The sequence below is a fragment of the Cebus imitator genome, unplaced genomic scaffold (assembly GCF_001604975.1).
Source record: "Cebus imitator isolate Cc_AM_T3 unplaced genomic scaffold, Cebus_imitator-1.0 Scaffold249, whole genome shotgun sequence".
NCBI classification, from domain to species: domain Eukaryota; kingdom Metazoa; phylum Chordata; class Mammalia; order Primates; family Cebidae; genus Cebus; species Cebus imitator.
The window spans coordinates 2,634,589-2,652,337 of record NW_016107564.1 but is presented as its reverse complement, the minus strand read 5'-3'; the positions used below and the strand labels follow the sequence as shown (position 1 = coordinate 2,652,337).

General features: G+C 37.8%; 1 protein-coding gene and 1 long non-coding RNA gene across 9 annotated transcripts in view; one reads left to right on the top strand and one right to left on the bottom strand.

Moving 5' to 3' along the window:
- The window catches only part of CC2D2A (coiled-coil and C2 domain containing 2A), a 136,852-nt gene that overhangs the window by 16,474 nt on the left and 102,629 nt on the right, over nucleotides 1–17,749 (bottom strand). For 5 of the 8 annotated variants that reach the window (XM_037727939.1, XM_037727938.1, XM_037727934.1 and 2 more), the window contains 7 exons: nucleotides 16,116–16,221; nucleotides 15,817–15,926; nucleotides 14,080–14,176; nucleotides 12,974–13,072; nucleotides 11,759–11,935; nucleotides 9,413–9,433; nucleotides 5,503–5,706 (listed from right to left, as the gene is read on the bottom strand). In XM_037727939.1, coding sequence (XP_037583867.1) covers nucleotides 5,503–5,706; nucleotides 9,413–9,433; nucleotides 11,759–11,935; nucleotides 12,974–13,072; nucleotides 14,080–14,176; nucleotides 15,817–15,926; nucleotides 16,116–16,221 — 814 coding nt within the window. The remainder of the gene's footprint in view (nucleotides 1–5,502; nucleotides 5,707–9,412; nucleotides 9,434–11,758; nucleotides 11,936–12,973; nucleotides 13,073–14,079; nucleotides 14,177–15,816; nucleotides 15,927–16,115; nucleotides 16,222–17,749) is intronic. The other 3 variants (XM_037727935.1, XM_017498719.2, XM_037727937.1) reach the window with 1 other exon arrangement.
- LOC108282731 overlaps nucleotides 1–17,749 on the top strand; it is a 38,083-nt gene that overhangs the window by 12,032 nt on the left and 8,302 nt on the right. The window contains exon 2 of the long non-coding RNA XR_005195509.1: nucleotides 5,620–5,805. This is a non-coding gene — a long non-coding RNA (uncharacterized LOC108282731). The remainder of the gene's footprint in view (nucleotides 1–5,619; nucleotides 5,806–17,749) is intronic.

Sequence of the window (17,749 nt, the reverse complement as noted above, 5' to 3'; positions counted from 1 at the left end):
AGCCCAGTCTTGAAAATAGTCATTTCTCTAAGGAGCCCTGGTTGAGAGGGTAATAGCATTCGGGAATCAAGGTCTGGGCATCATTGCGGCTATAACTTCTATTTCTGTAATTTCTAAGGAAGTTAATCTTTTAATAAAATTTTGTTTTATGTATATTGACACATTGTTCATATTTATGGGGTATGGTGTGACGTTTCAATGCATGGTATACATTGTGTAATGCTGAAATCAGGGTAATTGGCATATCCATCACTTTCAACATGTATTATTTCTTTGGGGTGATAATATTCAAAATCCTCTCTTCTAGTTAGCTGGAAATATACTATACATTATTATTAACTATATGCATCATACTGTGTAATAGAATACCAGAACTCATTCTTCCTAACTGTAACTTTGTACCTGTTGAACATCCTCTCTCCATCCCCCCTCCTGCCTTCCCTCCTCAGGAGGGAAGAGTAGAATAATGAATAACACTATTATAATAATGAATAGTGAGTAACACTATTCTACTCTCTATTTTGAGATAAACTTTTTTAGTTTTCACATAGGTGTGAGATCATGTGTGTTTGCCTTTCTGTGCCTGGCTTACTTCACTTAATATGCCCTCCAGGTTCACCCCTGTTGTCACAAATGACAGAATTTCATTCTGTTTTATGGTTGACTGGCATTCCATTGTGTATATATACCACATTTTCTTTATTCATTCATCCATAGATGGATACTTTGCTTGATTCCATATCCTGGCTATTGTGACTAGCACTGCAATACATGTATGAGTGCAGATACTTCTTCGATATACTGATTTCATTTCCTTTGGATATATACTTAGTACTGGGATTTTGCCAGATCACATTGTAGTTCTAATTTTAATTTGTGAGGACCTCTATACTGTTTTCCAATAATGGCTGTATTGATTTAAATTCCCACCATTGTGTATAAGAGTTCCTCTTTCTTCAGACTCTTGCCAGAATTTGTCATTGTTTGTCTTTCTGAAAAGAGTCATTTTAACTGGAGTGAGGTGGTATCTCGTGGTTTTGATTTGCATTTCTCTGATGATTAGTGATGCTGAAATTTTTTTCATGTTTGTTGGACATTTGTCTTTTTTTGAGAAATATCAATTCAGCTCTTTTGTTGACTTTTAAATCAAACTATTTGGGGTTTTCTGCTATTGAGTTGTTTGAGTTCCTTACATAGTCTAGAGTTTAACACCTTGTTAGACACATAGTTTGCAATTACTTTCTCCTATTCTGTAGGTTGTCTATTGACTCTATTGATTGGTTCCTTTGCTATGCAGAAGCTTTTTACATTGATGTAATCCCATTTGTCTATTTTTGCTTTTGTTGCCTGTGCTTTCGAGGTCTTATAAAAAAAATCCTCCCAGTTAAATTTCATAAAGTATTTCCCCTATACTTTCTTTCAGTGGTTTCATAGTATCAGTTCTTACATGTAATTCATTAATCCTTTTAGAGTTGATCTTTGTATATGGTGAGAGATGAGAACTCTAGTTTTTGTTCTTTTGCCTGTGGATATCATTTTTCCAGCACCATTTATTGACCAGACTGTCCTTTTTCCCAGTGTGTGTTTTTGGTGCCTTAGTCAAAAATCATTTGGCTGTAAATGCATGGATTTATTTCTGGATTTGCTGTCGTGTTCCATGGGTCTATATGTGTTTTTAGACTAGTGCCATGCTGTTTTAGTTACTACAGTAGTATACTTTGAAGTCAGGTAATATGATGCTTTCAGTTCTTTGTTCTTTTTCCTCTAGGTTACATTGGCTATTTGGGATCTTTTGTATTTCCATATGAATTTTAAGATGTTTTTCTATTTCTGCAAAGAATGCTCTGATATTTTGATAGACAGTGTATTGAATCTGTAGATCGCTTTGAGTAATATGGATATTTTAACAATATTAATTCTTCCAATCTGTGAACACAGGATATCTTTCCATTTATTTGTGCCTTCCTCAATTTCTTTCATCAATGTTTGTAATTTTGATTGCAGAGATCTTTCACCTTGTTGATGAAATTTATCCTTAGGTATCTTATAACTTTTTGTAGCTGTTGTATTTGGGATTACTTCTTGATTTTTTTTTCCAGCTAGTTCATTATTGGTGTATAGAGACACTACTAAATTTTGTATGTTGATTTTGCTTCCTGCAGCTTTACTAAATTAATTTATTAGTTCTAACAGTTTCTTGATGGGGTCCCTAGGGTTTTCTAAATTTATGATTATGTTATCTGCAGATGGGAGCAACTTGACTTCCTCCTTTCCAATCTGGATGCCCTTTATTTATTTCTCTTGGCTAATTGCTCTAGCTACAACTTTCAGTACTGTGTTGAATAGAGTTGGAGAAAGTGGGCATCTTTGTCTTGTTCCAGGTCTTAGAGGAAAACTTCAACTTTTTGCTGTTCAGTATGATGTTAACTGTGCGTTTTTCATACATAACCTCTGTTGTGTTGAAATATGTTCCGTCTATACTTAATTTGTTGAGTTTTTATCATGAGGGATGTTGAATTCCATTGAATTCTTTTTAAGCATCTATTGAAATGATCAAGTGGTTTTTGTCCTTGATTCTGTAAAGGTGATATATCGCATTTACTTATTTGCCTGTTTTGAACCATCCTTGCATCCCTGGGATGGGTCTCACTTGACCATATTGCATGATCATTTTAATATATTATTGAATTTGGTTTGGCAATATTTTGTTGAGGAGTTTTAGAGCTATGTTTATCCTGGAATATAGGCCTGTAGTTTTATTGTTGTTACGCCTCTGGTTTTGGTATCAGGATAATGCTGGCCTATAAAAAATGACTTTAACAGACTTCCCTTTTCTTTTTTTTTTTTTTTTTTTTGGAATAGTTTGAGCAGAATTGATGTTAGTCTTTAAGTATTTGGTGGAATTTAGCAGTGAAACCATCAGGTCCTAGGCTTTTCTTTGATAGAAGGCTTTTCATTACTGCTTCAGTCTCATTACTTGTTATTGGTCTGCTCAGGTGTATTTCTTCATGATTCAGTCTTGGTAAGTTGTATATGTTCATGCATTTATTTGTTTCTTCCAAGTTTTATAATTTGGTGGATAGTTGTTCATAATAGTTCCTTATAATTCTTTATATTTCTGTGGTATCCGTTGCAGTGCCTTCTTTTTTATTTGATTTTATTTATTTAAGTCTTCTCTCTTTTTTCTTATTCCAGCTAAAGGGTCGTTGATTTTGTTTATCTTTTCTAAAAATCAGCTCTTTGTTGCATTGATCTTTTGCATTTTTAAGTCTTTATTTTGTTTATTTCTGCTCTTGTTTTTATTATTTCTTTCCTTCTACTTATTTTGGGTTTAGGTTGTCTGTACTATATTCCAAATAATTTCTTTGCATGTGTATTCCAGTTCAATAATTCTCTCTGTATTTAATTGTATATAATGTATCTCTTATTTAACTGTATTTAATGTTTTAACTTGTTTAATTTCTAATTTTACCTATTATTTCTTTTATCGTTATAAGTTCCATTTGGTACTTTAAAAAATCTGTCTGTCAATTCCAATGCACTATTGTTTTTAAATTATAGTTTAAATTTCCCAAATTTCTTAAACATATTAAACACATCTACTTTATATTTTATGTACAATAATTCTTCTATCTGGAGTTTTTGTGGCCTGAGTCTTCAGTCTGTTGTTTTTCTGAACTCTTAACCTTCTTTACGGTGACTTACTTCTTCATTGATGATCTTTTATTGTATGTTCATGTTGCTTGGAATTTTTTTCTGTGGAATTTTTCTGAGGCTGAGTTTGAACGGCATTCTTCTAGGAATATTTGTGGCATTTGTGTTTGCTTTTGACAGGGATCTGGGGCATTACCAACAGGAAATACTTTCAACTAGATTTTCAGTTGAAGTTTTTTTGGGTCATACAGGTAGTATAAATTCCGGTCTCAAATGTGAGTAAATACAGAGTAGAGGTTAGAAGATTTTCTTTTTTTCTCTTCTCTCCAAAGTCAAGACTGAGAACGCCAGGGTTCCTTCTGAAGACAGAGCACTTCCTGGTTTATCCATTGATGGTATTACCCTGAAGAATATCAACTCTGCACTTGAGTCTCTAATTCAACCTTCCAGCCTGCTCTAGCCCTATGCATTATCCCTGTCTCCCACAGCCTTGTAGCTCATTGAAACCCAGCTCTAGTCATTAGGGATTATCAGATAACCTGACAGCAAACACTATTTCAAGCTCTCACTCTTGTAGAATCTTTTTTTATTGTTTCTTGTCTCTTATGTTTTCCCTTTCACTTTACTTTCATTTCAGCCATGATCTATTAGATATTTTATTCATCACTCTTAAATGTTCTTTACTGGGAGAAGTTTTCTGCACATCAACTATGCTATGAGTAATATAAAAAGCAAGTGAAATGTAGAACACAAAGTGGGGTTTTTGATATATCTGTATCTACAAATAGATATATCATTACCCTGTTTCTAAATTACTATGTTAGTGACTATTAGCAGCAATAACTCCCTATGTTATCCACTCTCCAAAAGCAGTTATGGATTATGGTATTCACGTAAAATTAGCCTGGTTAACATATGGCTTCTGATTCACACAAGTTTGTGATGGGTATGGTGCTCTGAAGCCAGAGAATGGTGCATACATACTTAATGGCCCAGTATGGAAGTACTTTGGAATGATGGTCTAAATGCTGAAAATACTTAAATATTTGAAATAATTTTTGCTTAATTTGAACTCAGTGAACTTAATTGAACATATAGTATTAGGCATAATACTGAATAGTTGTCTTAGTAGAGTAGAATGTATGTAACTTCTGACATTAGAGGCATCAGTTCAAATCCTAACAAACTTATTGAGAATACATAATGAAAACATGTTTATGTGATACATCTTAGAAGTGTAAAGTATTTTCCATATGTTACTTTTCCAACACTGTAGTGCCAGGGACACAGAAAGCACTCAATAATCTTTTGTTGAAACAATGAACTAAGGGTTGTTATCATCCCAGGTACCTTTAGATATTTATTTTATTTTTATTTTGTTGAGACAGAGTCTCTTGCTCTGTTGCCCAGGCTAGAGTGCAGTGGCATGATTTTAGTTCACCGCAATGTTCACCTCCCAGGTTCAAGCAATTCTCTGGCCTCAGCCTCCCGAGTAGCTGGAACTACAGGTGTGCACCAGCACAGTAGGCTAATTTTTGTATTTCCAGTAGAGATGGAGTTTCACCATGTTGGTCAGGCTGGCGTCAAACTCCTGGTCTCAAGTGATCTGCCTGCCTTGGGCCCCTAAATTGCTGGAATTATAGGCATGAGCCATAGCCCAGCTGCCTTCAGACTTTTCTAAAGAAAGAAAACCTCATGTTAATAAAAATGCTTTAATCATTACTTTTATCATTAATGATCTTGATATAGTTAATATCTTAAGTACTATGAAATATGGTAATTAAAATGGCTATATATTTAAACTTGAAAACAGTTTTAGCATAGCATTATTTGCTATGAAATACTTACTGCAGTTGCCTGTAGATTATTGGGGTAGACACTAAGGAGCTCCTCAGGAGGGTTTAAAGGTTTGAGATAACGTGTGATAAAAACAGTTTTTCCATTTATATCAATTACTGTTGTAAGGCACTGACGATTTGGGAACTTGAAGGCACATTCAGCTTGAAACTTCTCACTTGCTTGAAGTAATTTCTCATCTTCCTGAGACTCAAACTTCAAAAAGAAACACTTCATAGAGTTTATATATGATTACAAGAGAGAAAGTGCATGTTCAGATTCCACAGTCAACACACGCATTAAATGTATGGTTTGGTAATTATGACCTACTCCTTACAAAGCATGTCCTGCTGTCCCTGCAGCTTTATTTATATTAAATTTGTAGTTTGAAAATTAGACTGACTCATTTAATACTTAAAATATATTTGAAAGGACTGAAAGAAAGTAGTTAACAGGCAAACAGCCATATGGAAACTACTACATTAATGAAATAATCTAAGAAAATTAAACTGATATATGAATTCTGATTGATGAGGCTATAATTAGGTAATAGAGTTTTGTGTGTATCTTGATGTTGGTTTTAAGCATGCCGGCTGGGGAGGCCTCAGAAAATCTAACATCTCAAATGCAAATCTTAAGCAACTCATGTTAAATGGACAGCAAATTTATGAATCTATATCAATGTGCTAAAACGTTTCAAGTCTATAAGAAGTACTGTTATAAATAATGGTAATGCATCTCAAAGGAAAAAAGAGGCGGAACTAGAAACATCAAATTTATAAGAATTATTATTTTTTATTTTATTTTATTATTATTTTTTTTTGAGACGGAGTTTCCCTCTTGTTACCCAGGCTGGAGTGCAATGGCGCGATCTCGGCTCACCACAACCTCCGCCTCCCGGGTTCAGGCAATTCTGCCTCAGCCTCCTGAGTAGCTGGGATTACAGGCACGCGCCACCATGCCCAGCTAATTTTTTGTATTTTTAGTAGAGACGGTGTTTCACCATGTTGACCAGGATGGTCTCGATCTCTTGACCTCGTGATCCACCCGCCTTGGCCTCCCAAAGTGCTAGGATTACAGGCGTAAGCCACCGTGCCCGGCCAACTTTTTTTTTTTCTGAGGCAGGGTCTTATTCTGTCGCCTAGGCTGCAGTACAGTGGCACAATTACAGTTTACTGTACCCTCAAACTCCTGGGCTTAAGCGATTCTCTCACTTTGACCTCCCAAAGCAGTGGGATTACAGGCATGAGCCACTGCATCCAGCCACTAATTCCCAGACTTTTAAAAAGTAACTCAAAGCAGATGAAACAGAACAAATGTAAATTTCCTTTACACACATATTGTCATTCTTCCCCCTAAAGCTGCTACTAACAAAAATAATATGAAAAAGAGTGAGTGTTAAAATATTTTTAAAAGATTTTTGGTAAAAATATTTGCATAGTTGGTTACATTTTAAATAATTTCAGAACCAAAAATTTTATTTTAAAAATTAATTTTGGGGGCTGGGCACAGTGTCTCATACCTGTAATCCCAGCATTTGAGAGGCCAAGACAGGAGGATCACCTGAGCCCAGGAGTTTGAGACCAGCCTGGGCAACATAGTGGGGCCCTGTCTCTACCAAAAAAAAAAAAAAAAAAAAAAAATTAGCCATGTGTAGTGATTCCTGCCTGTAGTCCCAGCTACTTGGGAGGCTAAGGTAGGGGGATCGCTTGAGCCTGGGAAGTAGAGATTGCAGTGAGTGGAGATTGAGCCACTGCACTCCAACCTGGGCAACAGAGTGAGACTCTGTTAAAAAAGAATAGTAATTTTAAAATGGAATTTAGAGGCAGTGCTTGAAGATGTTTGGTTTTCTTTTTAACACTGCAAGCTGCTGACATGTGATGTATTTACTCCGTCTTTCCCAGAAAATAAGATTCCTGACTTCAGGGATTTTGTTTTTTTATCTCTAGTATGGAGAATGCTACTTGGCACATAGTAAGTGTTTAACAAATGAGTGAATGAATGAGTTAATGGAAAACATTTTATTACTTTTTATGACTTCAAATAGAATCTAGATTATCCCAGTTGTTCTTGACTGCCCCTTATATTGGGGCTAGCTGTGGCTTCTATTTCAAATTTGATTACTATACCCTAAGAAGTTGGGGTAGTGGTTATAGGAGTTATTTAGGATGGAGACATCTCCAGAAGCCTCCTATATATTCTCATAGGTTGTCCGCCAACATCTAAATCTTAATATCATCAGAGTCATAACTGCCTACTGCTCAGCATAGTGCCAAGACATAGTAGCTACCTAATAGAAGTTATGAGATATATATAAATAAAACTAAGTGAAAGAGGTAAGCTCATAAGGCTTTGGTGTAGGTGTATCACTTTTTCCTAATGTAGAATGGTCAAGAAGTAATTGTAACTGTGGAAAAATGGAGAATTATAAAACAAGAATGATGTACAGAAAAAAAAACCACAGTTGAATTTATTCCTTTTCCTCTAAGCTCTTTCATTTATTCATCCAGTTTTTGAAAAATGTTTGTTGAGAGTCTGAAAACTTCCAGGCACTATGTATAAATGAGTATGAAAGATTCCTCTGAATGAACTTTTAGTCTACAGGGGAACATTAATAAGCTATCAAGGCCTTAAGACCTACAGTGCTGTGGGAGCATTTAAGAGAGGCAGCTATAGGCACTGTCCAAAAGAACAACAACAATCTTGAATCAGTACTGATTATTGGCCTTCCAAGTTAAAAAAGGAAAAGTATGTCTAATGTTTTTTCTACCACTTGGATTGGAATGTTCTGTTGAGTTTCTTGGCTCTATAAGGAGTGTTTCCTTAGGCCTGTGTTTGAATATTTCTTATGAACACCCAGCATACACATGGTAAGCGTTTAGTCTTTAATACTTGTCTAGGCCACCAAGATCCCATTTTATGGTTTGAAACAGAATTTAAGAATTAGTAGTTTGCTATGTTAGTGATCTAAGAAATGCCAAGAAAAAGCTAAATACTGAAAGAATTTGGGTCATTTATGATGAAACAAATTAAGGTGGCACTGACAAATTCAGTTTGATTCAACAGAAAATTTTTGAAAGATTCTTGACTGGTTCAATTCTTTGGCCTCTAATGCAAACATTTATAGAAAACTGAATGGGTTTACATTGCCTTTGAAAAGCTACACTGGCCACACGCAGTGGCTCACACCTGTAATCTCCGCACTTTGCGAGGTTGATACTGGAGGATCACTTGAGCCCAGGAATTTGAGAGCAGCCTGGGCACATAATGAGATTTAACTCTACAAAAACATAAACAAAATTACCTGGGCCTGGTGGTGCACACCTGTGGTGCCAGGTACTTGGGAGGCTGAGGTAGGAGCATTGCTTGGGCTGGAGAGGTTGAGGCTGCAGCAAGCCATGATTGCACCACTGCACTCTAAAAGAGCAACAGAGCAAGACCCTCTCTCAAAAAAAAAAAAAAAAAAAAAAAAAAAAAAAAAAAAAAAAAAAAAAAAAGAAAAAAAAAAAAAAAAAAAAAAAAAAAAAGAAAAGAAAAAGAAAGAAAAAAAGAAAGAAAAGCTGTACTGAGACAGCCCCAACCCACCAGAAATAACTTTTGGAGATACACTGTCTCTGCGAGAAGCAGCTCATGAGTTTTATACATTTGCAAAGAGTGGAGCTAGCTCCCAGTATGCAGGTAACATTCAGACTGATGACTTCTTAGATTCAAGGCTAACTAAGAATCTTTCTGGTAAAATGAAATGGGCCAAAAGACAAGGCAGGACATTCTTCACGGAACTGGAGACACTTGGAATTCAATGCCCAGGCATCACACATACATTAAGATACAACACCTGCCCCCCGGGTAGCAGTGGACAGAAGCAGCTAATTAAAGCCTAATAACTACTGACCAATAAATAGTAAAACAAAATACTTAGTACCTTCTTAAGCATGTTACTCATCTATCAGAAGCAAGAAAGAAAAAAAGAAAAAGAAACAAGAGGCAGGCTTTATTAAGAGAAATAATCTTTTAAAAAACTTATTTTTAACCAAGATCAGGTAAAGTAAGTGATATTAAATAAGAATTTCAGGAGTTTCTATATATCTTTAAAAATTTTCCATTAATAGATATGTTTAAAACATCCTGTTGAATTGTTCCATATGGCATGGTGGTAGAGGAAAGACTCTAATCTGCTAATCCTGGAAGTACTGCTGTAAGTGGAAAAACAATTCCAGGTTGTGGACCCTATAATTTTAGGATGAGTACTTCTCTTTCCTGAATTGTCTGCAGGTGAATCACTGAGTGGCGTTTTCTGCCACTGCATGTTTTGGACATAAGTGTCCTGTCAATCAACATAACCTTCCTTATCAAACAGCCACAAAGAATCTGCCTTCCATGGTTTTTTTTTAAGCCCTCATTTTAGAGGCCTAAGATAAATGCGTCCTACAGCCACAATGGGGTAGTGACCTGCCACCAAAGGCAGAATCTGACTGCCATTTAACAGCTTTAGGGAAGGAAGACTGTAGGACTTGAGGACTGTGGTTCAGACCCCTGGAGGCCTCTTCAAAGTCCTGCAGTAAGAAGTCAGGGCTTGTGAGGGATGCCTAGCATGGAGGAGTCTTGGGCTTTCATCCTTTCTGCCAGGATAGACTGCTTTCACATGTTTTAGAAACTCACCCCCAAGGTGGGGTTCTAGCTGACTGCCTGTTCTTCAGTTACATATATATAGAAATAGCAAAATCTTTTGTGTGGAAGTATTTTTGTGTGTAAACATGTTTGTTGGCGTTCTTTTGAATTTATACATGAAGACAAACATTCAGAATATATTTTTCCCTTTTAAAAGATATTTTGAAATGGATATATTCTAATGTTTTCTAGAGAAGCACCATTTTACTGACAAAATTAATATAGGATTAATTTAAATTTCAGTACATTTGTTTTTTCAGTACTTTTTTTTTGGTAAAAGCTTTGCAGATGGGAGATAGTAATAGTATTTTTTTCTCTGCAAACCAAATTGTAATACTGGGAAAAAAAAAGGAGTGTGTTTGTTTATTTTATCTCTATCTAAGTATTAATTATAATAGAGTAGAGTAGGCACAATAATTTGTACAATATAGGTTAGTAGCTAACAACAACTTATGATTATACATGAATGTACGCTTGGAGGACTTTTTATCTGCATTTCTAGCCTACTGTACCCCAATGCCTAAGAAATATCTGTCACTTAGACGTGCTGAATATATATACAGTTTAGAGTCAAACAGACATGGGTTACCTCTGCCTATGTCACCTTGCATAAATTGAACCTTATTTTTCTCTTCTGTATATTGGAGACCTCTTGTCTAAGACACCTGTGAGTATTAAGGTGAGAACATGTATCCAAGGTTTGACATAGTACTGAGGACAGACTAAGGACTCAGTACATCTTGGTGGTGGCTGTTGATTTTATTACTGTATTTGTTTACATATGAATAAGAGGTCACCATCAATATATTCGCCCAAATCCAATGAGGGCAGTATGTATAAATGTTGTATACAAGTATGTTACAGGAAGACATTTATTTCTTAACCCATTTATGCCTGAGGTTGCAATTTTTTGAATTTTTGCAATCAGACCTAGGTGATAACCTTGAGCAGTAGGATATAAATAACTCCCACTTGCTTAGTGTTCCAATAATGAAACACTTGGCATAAATGGGTTTAATGAAGGTTCAGGAACAGTTACTAACCAGTGAAAGTTCTGGAAACTCTTTTCTAGAGATATTTAAAAGCATACTTGTACATGCATTTATTTGTTTCATGGAATGAATTGAGGTGACTCATAAAGGTCATCTAGTCTTGTTATCCTATGAATTGATTCAATGCGTAGCATAGCCAAAGATGTTAGATTAGACATAGAAATATATTCTTGCCAATACTTGTGAAATAAAAGAGCAATCTGATTTTCTAGTTTGTGATATTTCATTTTCTTCACATTGAGAAAATTCTTCTAGAAGCAGAGCATGTTTATATTTGTCTTACTTTGACTAAAAGTCTTAAGTTTTAGGCAAAGCAAGACAAATATAAACATGTTGCCGATTGACCCAATTATTGGTTCAGTGAATGTACAAACCCGCACATCTGTTTTTCACCACCATTCTATCTAAATTGAAAGAATAATAAGTGGAGATTGAAGTAAGAAACCTCTGTTTGTGTAGCACAGTCAACATCATAAAAGCGTATCCTAGCAAGCATTTCTTGTGTTTTAATCAACATAGACATGGGTTTCCAAACTATAAGCCATTACCTTTTCTTGAACAGACTCTCCAGGAACCAGCTGGGGCTCAATTGTAATAAACAGAGTGATGTAAGAACCTTCACTTAAGTTTCGGACAGAATCAAAACCCCGCTCAAGAATCATATTTCGCTCCTTACTGTAGCCCAGAAGAACTGGGGGAATATCTATTTTAAATGTTCCATCAATCTGTGAAGAAAATATAATTTGGTAAACATCCTGATGCTTTTTCCAACAGAAGTTCAGAGGCAAGTGTCAACTCCTCATTGTCTAATAAATTGAATCAAAACTGCTCAGACTGGCATTCAAAGCCAACACCATCTTTCTAACCTCATCTCCCTAAGCACTTTCCAGAAAGGGCTCTGTACCTACTTGCCTTCTTTTCATTGTTTAGCAGAGGGTGTACTGGATATGCAGTTTGCCTGGGTTCAAATCTTGGTTTAAAGGCAGTTTTGGGTTCAAAACTTGGTTTACAAATGAGGAATCTGAGGTTTCCTCATTAGTAAAAAGGAGTCAATGATAGTATCTACTTTGTGGGGTTATTATTAGTAAATGAATAAAGGTAAAAAAAAAACAGTAAGAAAAATGTCTAGCATATGTTAAGCAGTCAATAAATATTGGCTAGTGGCCATTCCCCATTTCTAGAATACCCAGCTTTTCTGCTCTGTTTTTCAAAATTTTAATTATTTTTCAAAGCTAAGATCAAATGTTATCTAAGGGTAAAGGAAAAGAAGAGTATACAAACTATAAAAACTAGGGCAGGCCAGGCACAGTGGCTTGCAGCTGTTATCCCAGCACTTTGGGAGGCAGAGGCAGGTGAATCACTTGAAGTCAGGAGTTTGAGACAAGCCTGGCCAACATGGACTTCTAATTTCAGAGTCTCATTCTGTTGTTCAGGCTGGAGTGCAGTGGCACCATCTCGGCTCACTGCATCCTCTGCCTCCCAGGTTCAAGCAATTCTCCTGCCTCAGCCTCCTGAATAGCTGGGATTACAGGTACATGCCACCATGCCTGGCTAATTTTTTGTATCTTTAGTGGAGACGGGGTTTCACCATGTTGTCCAGGTTGGTCTTGAACTCCTGACCTTGTGATTTGCCGGCCTTGACCTCCCAAAGTCCTGGGATTTTAGGCGTGACCCACCGTGCCCAGCCTACAAAGAAAGTTTTAACAGGAAAAATGGATAGAGAAATTCCCTGATTTCATGGACTTCTGACGTTAGATGCTTACCCTTGCTTGGAAATATATTGTGCTAAATGGAATTTTCACACATCCCAGCCAGTGTCTCTCAATACGGGTGTGGATTCCACTTCCTCTTTCACGGTCATCCTAAAGGAAGAGTGGGAAGTAATAATTGTTTAAGAACTCCAGGAACTCATTTAATTACTCTGGCAGCAGGAAAGCACCAAGAGTTTAGCTGAAAGCATGTGAACTTACATTAGACAGACCTAATCAAATACTGGTTCAGCTACTTAATGGCTTTGTGGCCCTAGGAAAGTCATTTGAACTCTCTGAACCTTAGCTTTTCTCATCAATAAACTAGAGATTTAACAATCTGTAGGATTATTTAGAATTAAATCAGAAAATGTGTATAAAGCACCTACTTGGCACAGAGCAGACACTCGACTGAAATTAAAAAAGCTAGCTTCCTCTCCCTCTCCCCCTTCCCCATTTAGACATGTCAAATTTCAAATATTTCAAACACATGAAAGATGGAAAAAATGTTATCAGAGGCATCTGAACCAAAGCGACTCCATCTTGAGTGAGGGCTAGGAAACATGAGGCTGGGACTTGTTGGGCTGCATTCCCAGAAAGTTAGGTATTCCAAGCCGATAGATGTTTACAGTTAAGGGAACAGATTGATAACATTTACGAAACACCCAGACTTAGGAGTGTTCTGCTATCCTGGTATCTTGAGAACAGAAGCATTCCTAATTTTGCTTTAAAGATAATAATATAGATTCTTGCAGAATACAGTAAGTTAGAAAATTAATCCTTTATCACAAACCCTTGTAGCAGAGCATACCTTCCCAGGATCTTTTTATCCTGTATCTAAACAAGCTTTGTACCTAGGGTGAACATATTCTTCCTTTTACTTTTGGGAACACTGAATTCTGTCTATGGAGTAGCTATTCTTTCACCACTTTACTTTCCTAGTAAATTTGCTTTTACTTTGCACCGTGGGACTTGCTCTGAATTCTTTCTTGTGAGAGATCCAAGAACCTTCTCTTGGGGTCTGGATTGGGACCCCTTTCTGGTAACAATGTGATTAGAATTTACATTGTGGGTAGAGGATATGAAAATGAATACAGGTGGCTTTAAAACTGAGAACTTACCTCTAAGACATCATGCAGTACTTCATCAAAAATATTAATGAACACAACGTCTTTCACTGACTGCAGACTGGCTGTGCTATAATCTCCATTAGGAGCCCTGCAAGATAACACATAACCAGGGACTGTGAAAATAGGCACCATAAGGCCAGGTATGGTGGCTCACGCCTGTAATCCCAGCACTTTGGGAGGCAGAAGCGGGTGTATCACCTGGTCAGGAGTTTGAGACCAGCCTGACCAACATGGAGAAACCCTGTCTCTATATATTAAAAAAAAAATTTTTTTAAAAAGGAAAAGAAAATAGGCAACATAGAAATTATGAGCATTCAAATGTTAGCATTTGAAAAATACCCAAATGTGAGCATAGATGTTAGAATTAAAGGCAGTGCTTTCATTTCTAGGATTTCTCTTATACATGGATACTATAATATAATATCTATATTCAGATGGAAAGAACATTAGAGTAGAGACTCCATGCAGAGACAAACCCTCTGCTTTCTTGTCCTGGTAAGTCTCATATTCCTCCACACCCTGCGGTAAGTTTTTCAGGGGCCAGCTTGCCAGAACTGAGCTGGCCCTGTGGACAGGCTACAAGGTTTCCAGCTGATACTGCAGCTAGCATATGAACTTTCTAAGCAACTGGGCCCCAAAAAGTGCTTCTCCAGCAAGATCACTCTTCAGTGATAAACCTCCTACTGGTTGAATGGTCCCTGCCTCCCACTCACTTTTTCTGTATATAAGTAAAGAAGTACAGGGGTGAGGTCTCTGTAACATAACCCACTCTGAGTCTAGCTAAGCCTGGAACAAGCATACCTCTGCATAGCAGAGCTGGTGACTAGGGTACTGAGTGTATTTTGTTGAACATTTGTCTTTATGTTTTCTTGTTTCTGTTTGTTCTGTGCATAATAGTGGTAGCTATCATCTCCCTCTTCTGACTTAACTAGTTTTTTTTTTTGGAGACAGAGTCTTGCTGTCAGTCAGGCTGGAGTACAGTGGCATGACCTTGGTTCACTGCAACTTCCGCCTCCTGGGTTCGAGTGATTCTTCTGCCTCGGCCTCTGAGTAGCTGGGATTACAGGCATGTGCCCTGGCCTTAAGTGATCTGCCCACCTTGGCCCCTCAAGGTGCTTGGACTACAGACATAAGCCACCATGCTTGGCCTGACTTAAGTAGTTCTAATCCTTGCTCTGTCTCAAATTAACTGTGTGGCTCTAAGTAAGTCACTTTCCCTCTTTGGGTTTTAGTTTCTTCTCCATAAAGGTAGAGGTTGGGCTAGATAATCTCCAATGTCACTTCAAGCACTGAAATAATAACTATTTAAATATCTAAAATCCTTTTACCAAACTTCTGAAATGCCTATGTATTTCTGGTGAGGAAGGAAGTATGATTTATGGGAACTAAGGAGTTTCAGTTTACTTGAGGGGACACGAGGAAGAAAGGAAAGCAGTGCAGGTCATTGGGGTCAAGGGAATGAGAAACTTTGGGCTTTAAGAAGCCAGAGCCTGGAGGAGCATAGCGTGTCCCAACAATGAGCCTGGGGTTTTAAAGTTGGGCATTTTTCCATTTTTATTCTTGAACGGAATCAGCTGTGGTACAAGAGGAAAAGCATGGGACTTGGTATCAGGACACCTGGATCTTGTTGCCACTCACTAGCTACAAAACCCTTCATCTTAGCTGTTTCTCAAGAGCATGCTTTCTCCACATTTCTTCCAAAGGTGTTTAAGAGGAAAATATGCTTACCTAAATGGAAGTTCAAGTTCTTCATTCCAGCTGGGGTTTGGTCCTTCAGCTGTAGTTGTATGGCAAACTGTTCGTTGAAAAGAGACTTCTACAAAAGGACGTACTAAAACCTTAAAATCAAGAGCAAATCCTGAGTTCCCGGTGATTAAATTGTTTTACTCTTAGCAAAGGTAGAGTATATTTACTAAATAGTATGTTTCCAAAGAAAATGAAGCAGAAAGCAGACTGTACATGCAGTTTATAGACAATTCTTAAAAACGTAAGCGCAAGATGGAAAGCTGACACCCAGCATCTCTCACCTGGCCGAGGGGGTAGTCAGCATTGTGGTTTGGGCTGTGTGTGCTTGGGGAAGCAGCATGCTTTTCACTGAACATCCTCGAAGACCTTGATGGCTGCTGAAATTTGCTAGGAGGGAAAATGTATGAAGGAAATTAATGATGGAGAAAGTCTAATTATATATTGAGAAGATGGTTATTTCTTTATTGAGACAGGATCTTGCTCTGTCACCCAAGCTTGAGTGAAGTGGCATGATCTCAGTTGGTGCAATCTCAGCTTACTCTGTCTCCCAAGCTCCCAAGGTGATCCTCCCACCTCAGCCTCCTGAGTAGCTGGAACTACAGGTATGATTCACCATGCCTGGCTAATTTTTGTATTTTTAGTAAAGATTTGGTTTTGCCATGTTGCCAAGGTTGGTCTCAATCTCCTGAACTCAAGCAGTCTGCCCACCTTGGCCTTCCAAAGTGCTGGAATCACAGGCATGAGTTACCATGCCTAGCATTATTTTTAGTTTAAAAATTTTTTTTTAGATAGAGTCTTGCTCTGTTGCCCAGGCTGGAGTGCAGTGGCATGATTATGGCTCACTGCAGCCTCAACCTCCCAGGCTCAAGCTATCCTCTCACGTCAGTCTCCTGAGTAGCTGGGACTACAAACACACTCCACCACACCCAGCTAATTTATAAATTTTTTTTGTAGGGATCAGAGGTCTCACTATGTTGTTGCTCAGGCTAGTCTTGGACTCCGAGGTTCAAGTGATCCTCCTGCCATGGCTTCCTAAACTGCTGATATTCCAGGTGTGAGCTACCATGCCCAGCTTGAGAAGATGCTTTTTCCAAAGATGTATGGCCCTGGTGGCTGTGGTGACAAACATTCTCTCTTAAGCTTGTTGACATTGCAGAAGCCTTTAGTATGCTCTTGTCCCTACCGAGTCACCTAGAGTTTGATAGAGCCTCCCCGACCTTCCATTCCCAGGCCTGTGTGTCTGCCAAGAACAAAGGAAAATGTCTCCTTTCTCCTCCCTGAGTGGGGGAATCTGCCTTTCCCTCCACAGATGAGAGCCTCAATCCCTCGCAGGTAGGAGATCCTGAGCTTCCTGACCAGCCTGCCCTGTCTCCATCCAGTCCAGGTTCTCCCCACTGTATGTTCTTTGTACTTGCACCCTCCAGTAACCCCAAGCTACTCATGTCAGGCAAGGAATCTCTCTTGGGGCCTGCCAAGCCTCACCAAGAAAGGGAGGTGCAGGGAATCCTAGCTTGAGTTAGGATCAGTGGGTCTTATCCTTTTCTCCTTTCTCAACTGGTGTTCTTAAAGGAACAAATGGAGGTCAAATCCAGAGAGCCTCTTCCAGATACCTCCACTATCACCCTAACAACCTTGTATATTTGTATTGAACCTTATGGTTTGCCAAGTGTTTCACATCCATTACTGGGCAAAATACAAATAGTCTCTTTCTATAGACTGTCACCTTTCACAGCTAAGGCTTCAGATAAATGTAAGTTGAACATTTAACATAACAGCTACCATAGAAAAACTATTTTCTCTTTGGAAAGCCATCAATTACGTTATTAAACAAATACCTGTGGCTAGATACAGTGGTTCATGCCTATAATCCCAGCACTTTGGAAGACCAAAGTAGGAGAATCTCATGAGCCCAGAA